Source organism: Microplitis mediator, chromosome 1, assembly GCF_029852145.1.
Source record: "Microplitis mediator isolate UGA2020A chromosome 1, iyMicMedi2.1, whole genome shotgun sequence".
Lineage (NCBI taxonomy): Eukaryota > Metazoa > Arthropoda > Insecta > Hymenoptera > Braconidae > Microplitis > Microplitis mediator.
In genome coordinates this window covers 3,369,551-3,386,441 of record NC_079969.1, presented here as the reverse complement: position 1 = coordinate 3,386,441, position 16,891 = coordinate 3,369,551, and the positions used below count along the sequence as shown (strand labels likewise).

General features: G+C 29.3%; 2 protein-coding genes and 1 non-coding gene across 3 annotated transcripts; 2 read left to right on the top strand and 1 right to left on the bottom strand.

The window, feature by feature from the left end:
- Positions 1-161: 161 nt before the first annotated feature.
- LOC130668107 (anaphase-promoting complex subunit 4) lies at positions 162-6,704 on the bottom strand. The gene is made up of 5 exons (XM_057470194.1): positions 6,515-6,704; positions 4,725-5,614; positions 3,218-3,441; positions 2,055-2,818; positions 162-622 (listed from the first exon to the last, which is right to left on the bottom strand). The coding sequence occupies exons 1-5, from the start codon at positions 6,618-6,620 to the stop codon at positions 183-185; spliced, it is 2,424 nt and encodes an 807-aa protein (XP_057326177.1). The 5' UTR covers positions 6,621-6,704; the 3' UTR covers positions 162-182.
- A 1,368-nt stretch (positions 6,705-8,072) lies between these two features.
- On the top strand, positions 8,073-8,266 carry LOC130678343 (U2 spliceosomal RNA). The gene has a single exon (XR_008991792.1). It is a non-coding gene; the product is annotated as a U2 spliceosomal RNA (small nuclear RNA).
- Positions 8,267-11,610: 3,344 nt separating this feature from the next.
- LOC130669450 (uncharacterized) lies at positions 11,611-14,625 on the top strand. The gene is made up of 4 exons (XM_057472371.1): positions 11,611-11,835; positions 13,412-13,522; positions 13,598-13,705; positions 13,773-14,625. Exons 1-4 carry the CDS (start codon positions 11,785-11,787, stop codon positions 14,475-14,477), a joined length of 975 nt encoding a protein of 324 aa, XP_057328354.1. The 5' UTR covers positions 11,611-11,784; the 3' UTR covers positions 14,478-14,625.
- Positions 14,626-16,891: the final 2,266 nt, after the last annotated feature.

Genomic DNA, 16,891 nt, shown 5'->3' with positions numbered 1-16,891 from the left:
CATTGATGACGACTCGTTAAAATGTTATATACCTGATATATAAGTTTAATAAAAGTATCAAGCACACAACATATTTTTGTCTTTCATTTTTACATCCAGGTCCAGGAGTCCCTCGATTATTTTTAAAATTTAATCCGTCCTCAAAAAATAAAAAAATAATATTATTTAAATAAATTATTTATTTACGATAAACTTTCATTGATATTCGACATATCCATTGAAATATCTTGGCGTGAATCATTAATACTTTTAGTTAAATTACTGCTGTCATCATCATCTTCATCCTCTTCATCGTCATCATCATCCGGCTCAACTTCAGTCTCCAGTAGCCGAATTTTACGATTATTTTCACTCAATATCGCAGCGACTTTACGCTGCCCCGATACGACTATTTTACCAGCCGTTATGCCGCTAAATGACTTTGGCAAATTATTGCCAATAAAATCACTGATACTCAAACAATTATCCTCATTATCACTAAATAATTTATCTTCTTTGATCGGTAGTTGTATTAAACAAGTAGTACTATTGTTTTTATTGAACACTAATAAACTTAAGTAATTAATTGAATAAAACTGTAGGTCTATTATTTTTAAATCCATTGCAGTTTTTGAAAACGACTCTGTAAATTAAATTTTTATTTTTAAATTATCATCTATACTTTGCTATGGCGCCATCCATTAATTACATAACTTTTTTACCCCCACTCTGTATATTAAATATTCCCCCTTTTATTGCGCATGCGAATATTAAAAATAATAAGTAGTGGGAGGACTCCGAAGTTCATTTGCTTTCTGGGAGAAGTTCAACTAAAAAATGTTTTTTGAATTTGCACTAGTGCGCATGGGCAGTGATGACTTAATTGTAGAAAAAGATGATTCTTTTACAGACTCAACTATAATTTACCACTGATAAAAAAACATGATGTCATCATTATCTTCGTAGTTTTTAGAGAAATAAAACCGCTGTTATTTAAATAGCGCGCGCGAAATTCAAATTAAAAAAAAAAAAAAATTAATATTACAGGGTGGCCACAAACAAATGATTTAAAAATTCCCTGATTTTTCCCGGTTTTCCAGTAAAGTTTTTCACATTTTTTCCTGATTTAGAAATTTTATTCGTATCATTTAGATATTCAAAGTTTTTATTATATTTTCATTTTTAATAATTAAAATTTATAATTAAATCATAAGAGAAACCAGAAAAAAAGGCAATAAAATAAATTAATGTTGCCTACTTTTGATTATTCGATGTTAAAAATGTATAAGTTAAAATATTTAATAAGAAATTTAATGATTTAAATAAATTAAAAATACACTGGTTACAAAAATTAAGGGATATTAAAAAAATTTCAAATTTTTTATTAATTTTCAACAGTTAGTAACTCGAAGGAAAATGGTCGTACAATAAAAACAAAAAGTCAAACTGTAGCTTCAAGTGTCTAGTTTTCTGAGCTGGGTCTTTAAATTTTTTTATTATGCGCAGTTCCGGAGCAATCAAAAATCAATGATAATTATCGAAAAAAATTTATTGAAGCTCGAAGACCGTTTTTAAGACGACCAAAAATTTGGTAAATTTATTTTCCGATAGTTTTCTTAGGATTACTCCGGAACCGCACATAATAAAAAAATTTAAAGACCAGATCAGAAAACTAGACACTTGAAGCTACAATTTGCCTTTTTTTGTTTTTGTCGTATAACCATTTTCCTTCGAGTTACACTCTGTTGAAAATCACTTTAAAATTTGAAATTTTTTTGACATCCCTTAATTTTTATAACCAGTGTATAATTTAAAATTTTTTAAATTTTCAACTGTTACAATTTAATTCTCTACTTTTCGAAATTCCCTGACATTTCCATGATATTTCCCGGTTGTATTAAATTCCCTGACAATTTCCGGATCGTGACCACCCTGTATTAAAACTTGACATAAATTGATGTTACATTTTTTTGACCAACTCCCCCCTAATAAATCCTACCCCCCTCCCCCTCCCAAGGAATAGTTACGTAATTTATGGATGTCCCTAATTTTCTTAAAAAAAAAAAAATATTTACCTCGTCGATTATTAAAATCGATTATCGTCGATTTAAAAACCATTTCCACATTATCACCATCACCATCATCACCATCATCATCATCATCATCATCGCATTCATAAACTTCGATTTTAAAAATTCTCAAAATTTTACCATCACTGTCAGTGGTAGCAAAAAATAATTCCCCATTATCATCAACTATTTGCGATGATAAATTATGATCACAATTATTGTCATTCGTAAATTTACCAGTAGTCAGATCAATCGAGTCAATTTTGAAATGATTGACTAATCCTTTGTACGCATCCAGAAATACTTTCCCAATGGTTTCAACCACAAGGTCATGGGCTTGCAATAACGACATATTCAAGTCTTGTTTTATTATCAATGGATGCTCGAGCAGACATTTATTTTCTTGAAGCATCGAACCCCATTCGCTCCCTTCAACTGACAGCGGAATTTTCAAGGGTTCGCGGCGTAAATACTGACCTAGTTTTTCTAGATTCACTCCTTTACGTCTTGTACTTGAATTATTATTATCAATATCATTATTATTATTGTTGCTATTGCTATTGCTGCTGCTACAACTGCTGATGTTGGTCATGTCCATGTGCGATGACGTGCTCGTGCTGGGATTTGTTGTGTCATTAATTTTATTATTCTTACTGGTATCGAAATTAAGTAAAAATTCGGCGATAAACGTCAGCTCTTGCTGGGATATTTTGCTGGCTTCTGATGGAATTTTTTCATCGGTTAATTTTGCAATCTCTACATACAACCACCTAGAATATATATGTAAATATGTTAATATGAATCAAGTATTTGTTGGACGATATATTTTATTATACTGTATAGTGGAATGGATTGAAAAATAAAAATTTTTTTTCTTACCCTAGGGTTCATTTTATAGAAAAAAAAAAAAAATATTTTACTTCAATGTCTTGGGATTTCCCAGACGTTTTCAAAATTAAAAATTTTTATGAAACTACAATTTGCTGTCTAATGATTTTTTAAATGATCAATTATTTAAAAAATTACACCTATAGCTTTTGTAATTTTATACATGTGCATATTTTTTTTTTTTTTTGATTGATTTATTAGAAAAAATTTGAAAATTATTAATTGTTCAGCAACTTCGGGACCGTAAATTTTGAAGTTGTATTAAAATAAATAAAAATTACCTGAAAAACGCTTTGTATTCTTTCATACTTTGATCAATAACCTGTTGGATTTCAGACGATTTAGCTAAAAATGTTTCAACGGCATGTAATGCTGTCGTTATTTGTTTATCATTTTCTAAACCAAGTGCTTCATAGTCACCACCAAATCTTGCCATACCCTGCATTTCTCCCAATTGATAAGCTAACGCCATCCCAACACTATTTAAATGTTTCAAAACTAATTTCTAAAAAAAAAATATCAATAATTATTATTCTTTCGGTAGAAAAGATAAAAAATTAATAATTATAATAATTTATATTATTAAGAGAATAAAGAAAATTTTGTTCCCGCTATATCTATATGATAGAATTAGTTAATGTTATTGAAATTGGTATCATTAGATAGGTCTTGACTTGAATTTGTGCCTTTTCATACTTTAAACTCTTTTTAATTGCCAAGTATTGAGATAAATAGATTTATCTATATCATTCGAATTACATTTAAATTACGCGGGAAAAAAGACGATCGTATTTATTTTCTTTAAATAAATTAATACTTTAATTATTCTGTCACTAAATATGACTGAATGTCACTGAATAGATACCTATATTATTTATATCGCGTTACTTATTCCAAAATGACAGATTTTTCTACTCCCTTTTGGTTTTAGGAAGCTTCTCAAAGCCAAAAAAGTCTGCATAGAAAAAAAAAGGATTCATTGACACAAAAAATCTTTACTCGCCTAAAGAAAATTTTTACTTACCCCAATAAATTTTTTGCATTGTGAATTGAAAACAAAAATTTATTTAGAACTAGAAAAAATTACTTGGTGCAAGGAATTATTTCTTGACCAAAAAAATCTTTTCTCGCTCCAAGACAATTTTTGTATTTAATTGATAATGCATAAAATTTATTGGTGCAAATTAAAATTTGTTGCGGCAAGAAATCCTTTTTTTTCTGCGTATTTTATAAATTTAGTAGTGATATTTAGGCAGTCACACAGTGACTGTACGTTGCTCGTTATAATGATAATAATAATAATTTTTTGTTAAAGGAATCACGGCTTTCCTGGTCTTGTTTATTGACTTTTCAGATTAGATTCATCGTATTAGTAATAAATACATGTGGACTAAATTATTAGTACGCACTGCAATAAAATACATTTATTGAATAAAATCAAAGTCCTGAATTTACTATTTTTAAAACAGTTTCGCCCCGAACTTGCATCAACTTTACTGATGAGCCCAGCAAGTATATTCGGGGCGATAACAGGACTATGATTTTATTCAATAAATGTATTTTATTACAGTACGTACTAATAATGTTAGTCCACATGTATTTATTAATACGATGAATCTAATCTGAAAAGTCAATAAACAAGACCAGAAAAGCCGTGATTCCTTTAACAAAAAATAAAAAAAAACAACTGGTCGTTTCAGTAAATTCACCAACAAATAAAGTAATAATAATAATAATAATAATAATAATAATAATAATAATAATAATAATAATAATAATAAAAATTACCTGAATATTACTATAACAAATTTCAATACTATGTGCTAATTTTTTTAACCCCTTGTCTGACAAATCATGTAACAAAAAACTTGCCAATTTGCTTGATGAAATACCGATCATCAATAACTCTAAAAAATCAGCAGCCAAAGTACCAGGCGGTTCATTATCTTCATAGCGCGTTAATTTTTCATCCATCTCCAACAATATTGTCTCCCATGCTTCCGAAATAGCCATCAAAGTCTGGGATAAATAGTCCATCAAATAATCAATCTGTGCCTGCATTTGCGCTAATTTCAAAAACGCTTTGCTTCTCTCCAACAAAGGACAAGACAGTCTATAGACTTTAATTGTATTATCATCAAATTTACAACTGATCCAAATGGGATTACCACAGCCGCCAGTTATTTCCGTTATCATTCCATCAGATATTTTTAATTTCCCGCAATAGAACATACCGAATACATACATCGATATCTCACCAGATTCATGACCCAGGAAAAGTATGTCGAGATTTTTTGCTGTGAATTCTTTGCGTCCAGGCTCGTGAGTGAACGTATGGTTCAAAGTCGGTAATGGCGGCAGATATGGACCAGTAGGTGACAATACTGATTTATTATCATTTTGTAAATTTAATTGACTGAAGTTATCATTCCCCAAGTCTTGGGTTGATAATGACAACCAAGACATGCAAGTTATATGATTATTTGGTTTGTATTCTTGCTTATGAATGATATTTTTGTTTTCAATGTCAATTAAGTGAAGGATTTTTGTGTTATCATACGAGACGGCTAATAATTTACCGTCAGGATGCCATGATAAATTCGAAATTACTTCAAATTCTTCTGGTGGATTCACCAGCCAGACTCGTTGCCATGTCAACCGATGCAGCGACACTTCACCTGGAGAAAAAAAATTAATTAGACAATAGAATTTTTTCACGTAGACGAGCAATAAATCGTCAGTTTAAAGAATCGATCTTTGATATTTTTGTACTGAGAGTCCTCAGTATTTAAAATATTTTTTTTGAGAAAATGTTAAAATTTAAAAAATGTCCGACAAAATTTCATATCTTTAGCTCTCGACGATTTAAGGACTTGAAATTTTTTATGATACTGAAGTTAGTAGACAATTAAAAATTTTTGAATTTTTTTTCCACTATTTGAAGTAAAAAAAAAAATATGCACATGTAGAAAAATTAAAGAACCATAAATGCAATTTTTCAAAGTTTTTTTTTATGATCTGTCATTTTTAAAAAAATTCAAAAATTATCAGACGTCAGTGAACTGGTGTCATAATTTTTTGGACACCCAAAAAAAAAAAATTCAAAATGCCAGTGACGGAATTTTTCGAAAATTGACACGAATTAATTATGTGGGGTAAAATTTTAGTAAAAAGTGACCGGGCGGTACTCAAAAAATTTTTGAATTTTAGATTTCTATTAATTTATTAATTATCAGTAAAAATTTTTTTAGCTTTTGGATTTCGGCTTAAAATTCTGAATTTCTTCGGAAAATTTTTATCATTCGAGTCCCATAAATATTTAAAACGTAATTAGAAATTTAAAATTTGGAAATTCGATTCGTATTCTTATGCCTTAAATTTTAAATTGCAGAGGATCGTTCATTAACTAGAATTTTTTTAATTTTTGTCTGGTAATAATTAATTTGGTTACTGAAAAATATAAAAATTATCATTTCTCTGATGTCACTCATGTTAACTTATTAAACTTTAGGTAGACTGCAAATAAAATAAATCAGTTTCATTAGTAAAAAAAAAAAATAATAAAAATAAAAACTAACCTTTTTTATTAGCAACAGCTAGAAGGTCCATTTTAGGAGACCACCGCATTATTGTTACTTCTGTAGCTAATTGACGCTCTTCTAATTGTCTTATTGTACCGGACATTTTTAATTTTTATTAGTAATTATATTTAATTATTTATTTCAAATTAATAGAAAAAGTAGAAAAATACTATTGGAATAATTTGTAAACATAAACAGTAAAATAATGATAATAATTAATTATTTTAGCGACATCTAGATGATAATTTAAAATGCGCGTGCGCGGAATTTATAGCGCGAATTTATGTTTTATTCAAAAGTCCAGACCGCAAAAATATTTATAATAAATAGAGGAGAGAAGGGAGAAAACGGGGGGAGGGGCCAAAAAATTTTGGAAAGAAAGTTTTGTTTTTGAAAATTTTCATTAGATATTTCAACATTACTTTTGTAAAAATAACTGATCATTAATTTGAATTGTTTTTAATAGATTTTATAGAAATATATCTTTTGCATTTGTCCTCATGGTGGAATTTTCAAGGAACTTTAACATAATCTATCATAATTCAACGAGTAGGTTCCAAAAATATCATTGGTTCAAAAGTTTATATGCTACTATACTTAAATTTTATCTTAAGGGGTAACGGTAACCGATTTTCAATTCAATTTAATTTACGGACAAACATCTGAAACCTAAAATAGAGAGCCTTTACCGTTTTTTAGAGCCTTAGCAAAGAACTAGAAATTTCGTATTTTCAAAAATCCTAATTCGTCTCCGAGAAAAATTGTTTTAAAATTCTCATTTACTCTACGAGTGCAACAAAGACAGTCCCGTTTATTTTTCAGACTGTGAGAAAGAGGTCAGGTACTGTATCCCCTTAAAACTTCAAAATTCAGAAAGAAATGAGAAATCTACTTCCGTTTCGGGTGCCGAGTGGCCTTTTATTTTTGACTGTTTTTCAAAAATTTGGTTTTTGTAAAAAAATTTCAATGACTTGTTTTATGATAAAAACTATTAAAATTTTTTTTTATGTTTTTGCATTCAATAATTATCTGAAATGTAATTTTTCTTTACGTAAATTATGCTTTACTTATAAGAAAATTTAATTTTATCGAATTTATTCAATTTTCAGAAATTTTTTTTTTTAATTTTTTGAGGGGGTGACCCATTTTTCCCGACAAAAATGAAAAATTTTTTTTTTCTGTCAATGAATTTAATAATTATTAATTAATTGATTATTAAAATAGAAACCAAAAGACACTTAGTTTTATATTATGAAGTTAAAAAAAAGAAAAAGTTGCAAAAATGGTCACCAAATGACCCCCCCCCCTCCCGACTCTGGCACCAAAAAAAAAAAAAAAAAATTTTTTTCTGCAAATGAATTTAATTACTGTTGTATGAAAGAACTATCGATTAGACGTCTATATACAGAGAGAATAGGGTGCTAGACAAGGACTGTCAGAGTGAGACGAGTGAATTTTTTCAAGTTTCCGAAAGATGTCGCGCACCGGAATTTTTTGTCCCTTGTAAGACTGTTGTTTTAAAGGTGTTAAATTGAATTTTAAAACACAATTAGTTATCGCTTCTCGGCTTCTTTAAGCTAAGATCAAAGTGTAGTATCTGTTCTTATCAGCTTAATATCTGATACGATTCTCATTGAGAATCCAGTATATTAATCTGATTTTTGAAACCAGACGAAAATCCGGGGCTTGCTCCGGTTTCGTCACGAGTTGCCCTGGCATTGCAGTGTCGTCGGGTGCAGCTCAATAATACTTCCAAAACATAAGAGTTTCTACCCATATTTCCTTTGGACCGCAATGTCGATTATAATGCACAAATTAAAAACTCATTATTTTGGACATAATTATCAACTTTTACAAATCGAACTCTGAAAAAAATTCTGAAAATTTTAGATTTTGAAAAAAAAATTATTATATATACCGAAACAATTTTGATACAGAGTTATGGTTCTATAGAAACAATTTATACAATCTAGACAAGTAAAACTTTAGTAGAAGAGTGAATTTTTTCCTCATCATGTCAGTGTGTCTACTAAAACTAAAAATACCAAAGTGGTTATTGCTGTCATTATCGCCCCTGCTCGCGCTATTAGGAGTGTCCGCCCTGCCACCACCAGTCATGGAACTATTGTTTGTATGTGAGATTATTACTGGGTTATTGACTAGATTACTATTGTTCAATATTAAAATACGAATAACGGTTTCCATTTCAATTTTTTTAGTTTTCACGTGTTGTGCAGTTACCTGGGTATATATGGGTTATTTCAAAGAAAATTTATCCATTTTTGTGGACTTGGTGTCAAGTTTTCTTTGGTGAAATAATAATTTTTTTTTCCCAATGCTATATGCATCAAAACTCAACTATTACAAGTTTTTTTTCAATAACGTTAAAATTCAAACCCAAATATTTTTTACTATTTAAGAAATTATTGTTAAATACAAAAAAATGATTTCCATAAACATTGGTTTTTTTTAAGGTTGGGAAATTCTTCTGTCAGTGTACAAATACTATTTCAATAACTTAGGGTATATTACAAGTATATAAATAACATAATGCACTTGATATAACATTTCACTTATTAAAAGTTACAATATCAAATACTTTTACAAAATTTTTTTTGATATAATTTTCAGAATACCCGAGTTCTTATTCCAATATTTTCAGTCATACTTCTAAAATGTTAAAAAGTAAAATCTATAGTTTTACAAATTGTACTCATAGGTATTTAAATGAGAAATTTTTGCGAAATTCATCAATTTCAGGCAAGTTTCTGAAAAGTAGTGTGGCTATCAGGGCAAAAGATTTTTGAGGCATGATAATCTCTTGAGTACCCACTTCCGGAAGTTGGGTGGTTGACACTGACAACGGTCGGTAATGTCAACACCCTTTCTTATCTCAGTCGGTAATTCGGATAATCTGAATCAGCCGGTAAAGTAGGGATCTACTTTACCCCCCCCCCCCCCTCGATTATAGATATTTAGAAATGAATAATACTCAGATCTGATCCTTGATAGTCAAGTCGGATAGAAACTGACGTGAAACTACAGCCGCAACAAGACACCACATTGCCCGCAAAAGTTGATACTTCCAAAGTCGATCGACACTTTCTGAGAAAGTTGGTGGCAAAAGTTGGAAATTCAATAAGTTGACGGTAAGTTGCCTCCCATTTTTTCAAGAAACCTGCATTCGTTGCGGCTCCATACTGGCGTCAACTTTCTCAGAAAGTGGCGGTAACTTGTAGCCAAAAGTTGCAAATGCTAAAGTTGTCGACAGCTTATCGTCAAGTTGGTCGCAAATTAATGAATACCAACTTTTGTACGAGAAACTCTGGTTATCAGGGATAATTAGATGCCAACAGTGGACTTATTTGATAAAATGAAGATCTATACACTGAAATAGTTGCCCTGGTGGAAATTTTTGGGAATTTTCTTGCAAAACTCAGTTCTAAAGTTCTAAAGACTTTTTCAGAGTTTTTCAGAGAATAGTCCGAAAAATTTCCACCAGGGTGCACTTATGGCCATACGTGATATCAGATATAAGAATGCATGTATGATATCTTTTCATCAGGTTCAGATTTGTAATTAACTACAAATATATGATCATGTCTGATAATAGATGTTACTCCTGATCATGATTAAGTGGATAGATGTTTCTTTATGATCATGTCTATGTTATATATGATCATAAGTAAATGCATTCCAAATTCAAACAAATATAGTTTTTTGATCAACGGTTCGATAGAATATCAAATGCGTAATGACTAAAATAGCTTAATTAGTCTTGATAAGACAATTTGTTTCTAATTTATCCAACCTTGAATACACCTAATTATATTGATGACTAACTAGCTTACCTAGAATTTATCATTATTACGTATAAATTATAATTATTATCAAAACTTTTATGTAGATCAACTAAAAGTATAACTTTGTAATGATTAACCTCATTAGAAATTATTTTTGTTTACGAGGAATTTCTTTGGAATCTACAGATTTGTAATCAGTAATCAGTCACATTTGTACTGCTACGTAATCAGAATGCATTGAAGAATATAGACCAAATAAATTCAAAAATACAAAAAAATATCGAGGTAATGAGGATCCTCGCGTGAATATTTCGATTCTAATCTATTTTATTAATAATAATAATAATAATTGATATTAAAATTTCACTTATAAGACAAAAATTTTTCGCAATCGATTCTGTTTTCGATTTATCATTTGCGCACATAAAAATCAACATTGTATATAATTTATATTTTATTTAATCATATGTCTCTAACGATTGTTTTTACTAAAAAGTTAATTTCTTAAAATTTTATTTCGTTACTCCGTAATTTACATTTTTCAAATATTCATAGTTATAATTTAAATATATGTGCAAGTGTTTTATAAGCTGTTTCAAATTATAATGTTGTTAATAAATTAAAGAATTAAGTTACTGCGAAGAAATGTCACACAAAGTTTTACTGATAAGTTATTAATGATAAAAAAATAAAATAAAAAATCGAAAAAACATAAATTAATTCGACACGGGCTGTTAGCAATGACTTCAAAAACACTTACGTAAAAAGTATACATTAATTAATCATTGTCACGATATTTTATGGTAATACAATTTTTTTTTCGCAATTTAATGAATCGATAGTTCATTTAAATTATTTTATTAAAAAAAAATAAAATTAGACGTGTTTTCATGTTTTTCCAAAAATTAGGCCCCTTTGAATAAATTTCTATGGTTTGGCGTAATTTTGATCATTATTAGAAGTTTTACAGCAAAAAAAAAAATATTATTAGAAAATTATTTTTAATGCTATAATTTTTTTTTTACGTCTTAATTTTTGTCTTCAGATATTTTGCTACCGTTATCTATAAAAATTAATTATAATTAAAGACAGAGATAAATTTTTCTAGAAGCTTCAACTTATTTGATATATAAAAATTAAAAAAATTTTTTTTTCTGAATTATCGACACTTAGTGATAGACTATTATTGTGCAAACAAATAATTTATCCAATTTAACTTAAAATTGATTTATTATATATTTCATATAAGTAATAATTATTTTACGATTTAATTATGCTAATGATTTTTATTATTTAGACAAGTGCCGTGACTATTTTATATTATTATAACACAGATACATTTTTCGATAGCGGGGAATATTCGTATAAATAGTCAAATTAATCATTCTTTCAGATCATAGTTAATTAAGTTCTTGTCTGAACTACATAAAATAATACGTACATTGTCTCTCATAATAAATAAAAATGCATGTTAAAGTTTTTATATTAACTCTTTCTGCTTGTGTATTTGCTGAGGTAATTATTAGACTTACTGTTTTTTTTATTTATTATTTTTGAATATTTAAATTCTTAATAACAAATTAGTTAAAGCTCAAAATTATTTTAATGATTCAAAAAAAAATAAATAAATAGATGAAAAAAATTGTGACGAGATCGTCATTTATTTAAAATTTTTTTTTTTTAAATATTTCAAAGTAATTGGAAACCATAAAATTTTAATCACTTTTGAATTATTTTTAATTTTACTAGTAAATATTGAGAAAGATTCATTTTTTTAGGTTTCAATTTTTTTCAATATTTTTCAATTCAATGCTCGGAATTCAAAACAATTGAAATCAAAAAAGTTTGAATATTTTTGAATAGTTTTCTATACGGCTTCTAAGTATTGAAAAAAATTCAACTTTCGAAAGTTCAATTTCAGTCAATATTTTTCAATTTCATCGAAAAAATTGAAATCAATTGAAACTTTTTTCAATTGTTTTCAATCAATATTTTTAATCAGGGATAATTACGAAATATTCTGTTGAATAATAATTCGACTATAACTTGATCGCATTTTGAACTGATTCACGTTATAAAATATAACTTTGAAAATATCAACTACTAATTCCTTCAATACAAATAATTTACAGTTGTATTAATAAATACGATTTTATATTTAAAGCAAAATAACAATTCTACCCGCAGAAAATGAGTCTCGAAAATATTTTAATATTTAATACATTTTAGTAAGAAAACAAATACACATAAAAAAATGCATTACTTTTACTATTTATTACTAAATGTATAGTAAAAATCATACAATGTTAATTATTACTATACGTTTATCAGAAAAATTTCTATATCATTACTTTTATTACTAATTCATTCGTATTCTTTATCAATAGAACAACAATTTTTATAGAAAGTATATTAAATTATTTCTAAACAATGAGTAATACATTTTATTATACGCTTTAAAAATTTTTATTCTGTGAAAATATAAAAAATGAACTAAAAATATGCATTATTAAATACTCTACAGTGTGCAAAAATTTTAATCTGTTTAGACACATCTGTAAATCAGATTAATAGCGTAGTATTAAGTATTATAGCGCAACTAACAAATTATTAAACGGTTTGCAATTTTTCCAAAGTAGATCGATAAACTTAAAAATTGGTGGGGATCGCGTATACGAATATATATTACAAGTTCAGAAATGTTCGTGCGAAGAAGAAGACATATCGGACCAATAGACTGAGGACTGAATTCGCACGCGGAAGATCAGGGTTCGAATCTCGGTTAAGTCAAAGTGATTTTTAAATGTAAATATTGACATTAACACAATATTTGGTCGCCTCTAGACCAAAATCAGACTTTTACTGCCTATCATTTATATTAGTCTGTTTTTGATGGTTTTTAGATAAAAAATAGCTTAAAATTTTATAAAAATTTGAAGACAGACCAATTAATTCAAATACAATCTAGTTTGACTAAAATCAGACGAAATTTTTACACCCGGGATATGTCAATTATACTACCGTTTGTAGGATAAGAGTTAGTGTTTTAAAATAATAGATTGTTTTTATAAATTTTTATATTAATTTTTAGCCTCATTCCGTAGCACCAAATGCACCAAATGCACCTCACAGTTACACTGGAGATTTCCTACGAAAAATCGGTGATTTCAAACATCAAGAAGCTGACGTTGCTGACAATATTGTAATAAAAACATTTTATTTAACAGTCAAAAGATTTTTAAAAATATTTTAATGAACTATTTTTTAATTTTTTAAGTTTAACTCATTGAAATTTCACGGTAATCGGAATGCTCATACAGCTCCGGGTGATTTATTACGAGGTGTTGGTGATTTTAAGTATCGGGCGGCAGATGCTGCTGATGATGTAAGTTTTTATAAATAATTATTAATGGCTGCAATGAGTTGTTATCGGATTTGTAATTGATCAACAGGTAGTAGGATCAATCAAAGATAAGGTAGGGCAAGGAACATCGTTAATTTCCGGTGTATTTCAAGGACTTTTAAATAAGAAACATTCAGGAAGTGAACATCATCCGACCCCATCGACATCACCTGCTCCTACTCTGCCACCACAAACAGGGTCTACAGACTTTTCTGCATCATTTACTCCACCACAGCCAGGTTTTACATACCCATCAGGGCCACCTGCAGGATCTATAGACTTCTCTGGATCATATAAACCATCTTTCCCACCACAAAAAGGATCACAGCCAGGTCTTTCATACCCATCAGGGCCACCTGCAGGATCTATAGACTTCTCTGGATCATATAAACCATCTTTCCCACCACAAAAAGGATCACAGCCAGGTCTTTCATACCCATCAGGGCCACCTGCAGGATCTATAGACTTGTCTGCATCATATAATCCGTCTTCCCCACCACAAATAGGATCACAGCCAGGTTTTTCATACCCAACAAAGTCACCTACAGGATCTGTAGACTTTTCTGGATCAGCAGGATATTACCCCGATTACGATGTGTATCCATATCCAGACGTCAGAAAAGCAGAAGGCCGTTTCGTATTCATATATGATGGAGGACAAAGGGATCTAACGGTCGATGAAATTATTCAAGCTGGAAGATATCTTGAAGCAGCAAAAAAGGCAGCTCTCAATGATAAAAAAAAGACATCATAGATTTATAAAGAATATTTATACAAAAATTTTATATGAATAGTATTAGTTATTAGTCTTATGTATAAAGATTGCAATATAAATTTAAGAACAATATTGTCTACAATTATTTTTTATCTCTTAAGTTTGTTACTTGTCATGTATAGAAAAATAAAACACGAAAATTTGTTTATACTGTTAATGATAATCGAATAAATAGTTTATTACAACCAATCAGTGAAGGAAATTTTTTGTATTGAAAAGGGAAAAAGAATTAATTGATTTATTTTTTATGTTCCCTGTACCACTATGCGAAACTAAAAATCCGACTGATTGGCAAATGCCTTTGTCTCCAACATAACAACTAATGGTACTACTTATAACCTGAGACCCAATCGAATGTGAACATAAAGCCACCTCTTCAGAAACCGGTAACACATCCTAGCGGAATGCCCTGCCTACAATGTTCCGTCAAAAGCACTTACGACAATGGGTTCAGAATGGCGCTTCTCAAACTGACCTGCTCTCAGTAATTGCTGAAGACACTATTTAGCCCAAAGACCCTTTATTTAAATGGTGTATTACCGTACGATGGACGGTGTGGCTCAATAAGTTATAGATCAAATTGAACAGAATATAGTATACTGCTGGATAGCTCAACTGGTAGAGCACTCGGCGCGATACCGAAGTGGTCTGGGTTCGATTCCCAGTTCAGGCTGTCTATATTTTTCTCAATTTATCTATAAATTGTCTTATTGAGAAGGTTATTTGCATGTTTGCATGTTTAGGTTTCCACCATATTTAAATTTATACTCTTTATATATATCTATGTGATACCATTGCTTTAACCCTTTTCCGGTTTGGAGTCTCGAGGAGTCTCGGTGTGAGCTGTGTGGGGATAAAACCAATCACAGTTCTTAGTAAGGCTGTGCGAGTATCGGTTCAATCGTATTAGTGCACGCATGCTCCCCCTTCTACTATTTTTTCTGCCCCTTCTCTACTAAATAGGCTAGCGCTCTCTCACTTAAAAACGAAGACGTACAATCCGAATTAAGAGTAGGGATTCAAGGTTAACTGGGAAAGGGTTAAGAAAAAGTAATGTTTACCCTTTAACTATTTAACTGCGACTCTCTCATGACTCAAATTTGGCTCTAATTAATTATTCTTGCTATAGTGTCATAGTTAAGCCGGACCATGTTGACCGCCTTATGGAAATTAAAATAAACACGTGCGAAAATTACCATGGTCACAGTAAAATTGACAAGGATTGTATTCGAAATTAATGTAACCATTGGAAATTTTACTATGACCATAGTAATTTTTGCATACGTTTATTTGAAATTACGTAAGGTGGTCAACTTGGTCCGGCTTTACTATGACACCATGCATTTCAAATAAGAACACTTTCCAGTAATAGTAGAGTGGAATTCAATTTGAATCCCAATATAAAAACGATTTAGTTTCAGATTTTGTTCTAGAATTTAAAAATATTAATTTTTCACCAAATCTGTACTTGAGTTTAAATTTTTGCCTCGGTTTGTGGTATAAATCGCGCATGCGCTAATTTTTATCATTTATTTCCTCACAAAAGAAAAGAACGACTTTCTTCCCTATAAACAGGGCAGGAATTTAAACTTTCGGTGCGGGTATGGCGAAAAATAATTACCGAGGTCCTTAACAACAATATCAAGGATAGAGATTTTACAAAATATTTTGATACATCAGCCAATAATTTTTTGTTAAAATCATAAAACCGGTCGTCGATAGATTCTTAATGATGTTTTTATCGCGTACATCACTAATTAGTTCGTATCAAAAAATAAAAAATGAGTCAATGTATAATTATCAGTAACCGTCACAATGAAACGTTATTTTTATAAAGTAGAATAGAATAAACTTTTTTTTGATCTAAATATTAGTTTTTTTTATGTCAAGTTCGATAGCTTAAAATTATTTGCGTCTTAATTTGCGCTATTAAATTCTACAAAACTCTCAAACACCCGAAAAAGATAGCAACTGAACTACTGAACCGTAGCTTAGAAGACAAGAGATTGAAAAGAACCAAACTATTAGATCTGCAACGATTCCCAAAAATAAGATATCTCTGTCAGAATTAAAAAACATCAATAGATTATTTATCAATGAAAATCTGAGACATCCAAATTAATTGATATCATATAGAATAGATTATAATTATTCAGTAAATAATAAAAAACAAGAATTTTTGAAAAAAACAATAAGTATTCTATTTCTATTTAATGATTATTCTTTCAAATTTTTACTAATTAATGTTTCATTTTAATTTTTTTTACTAATCTCAATATGATCTAATTAAAAAATTTTATCCAATAATAGAAACTTTTTCATATTTAAACCAGAGCGTGATATCTATTCTGTATATTATTATTATTATCACACTGATATGACATTTGTTCAAT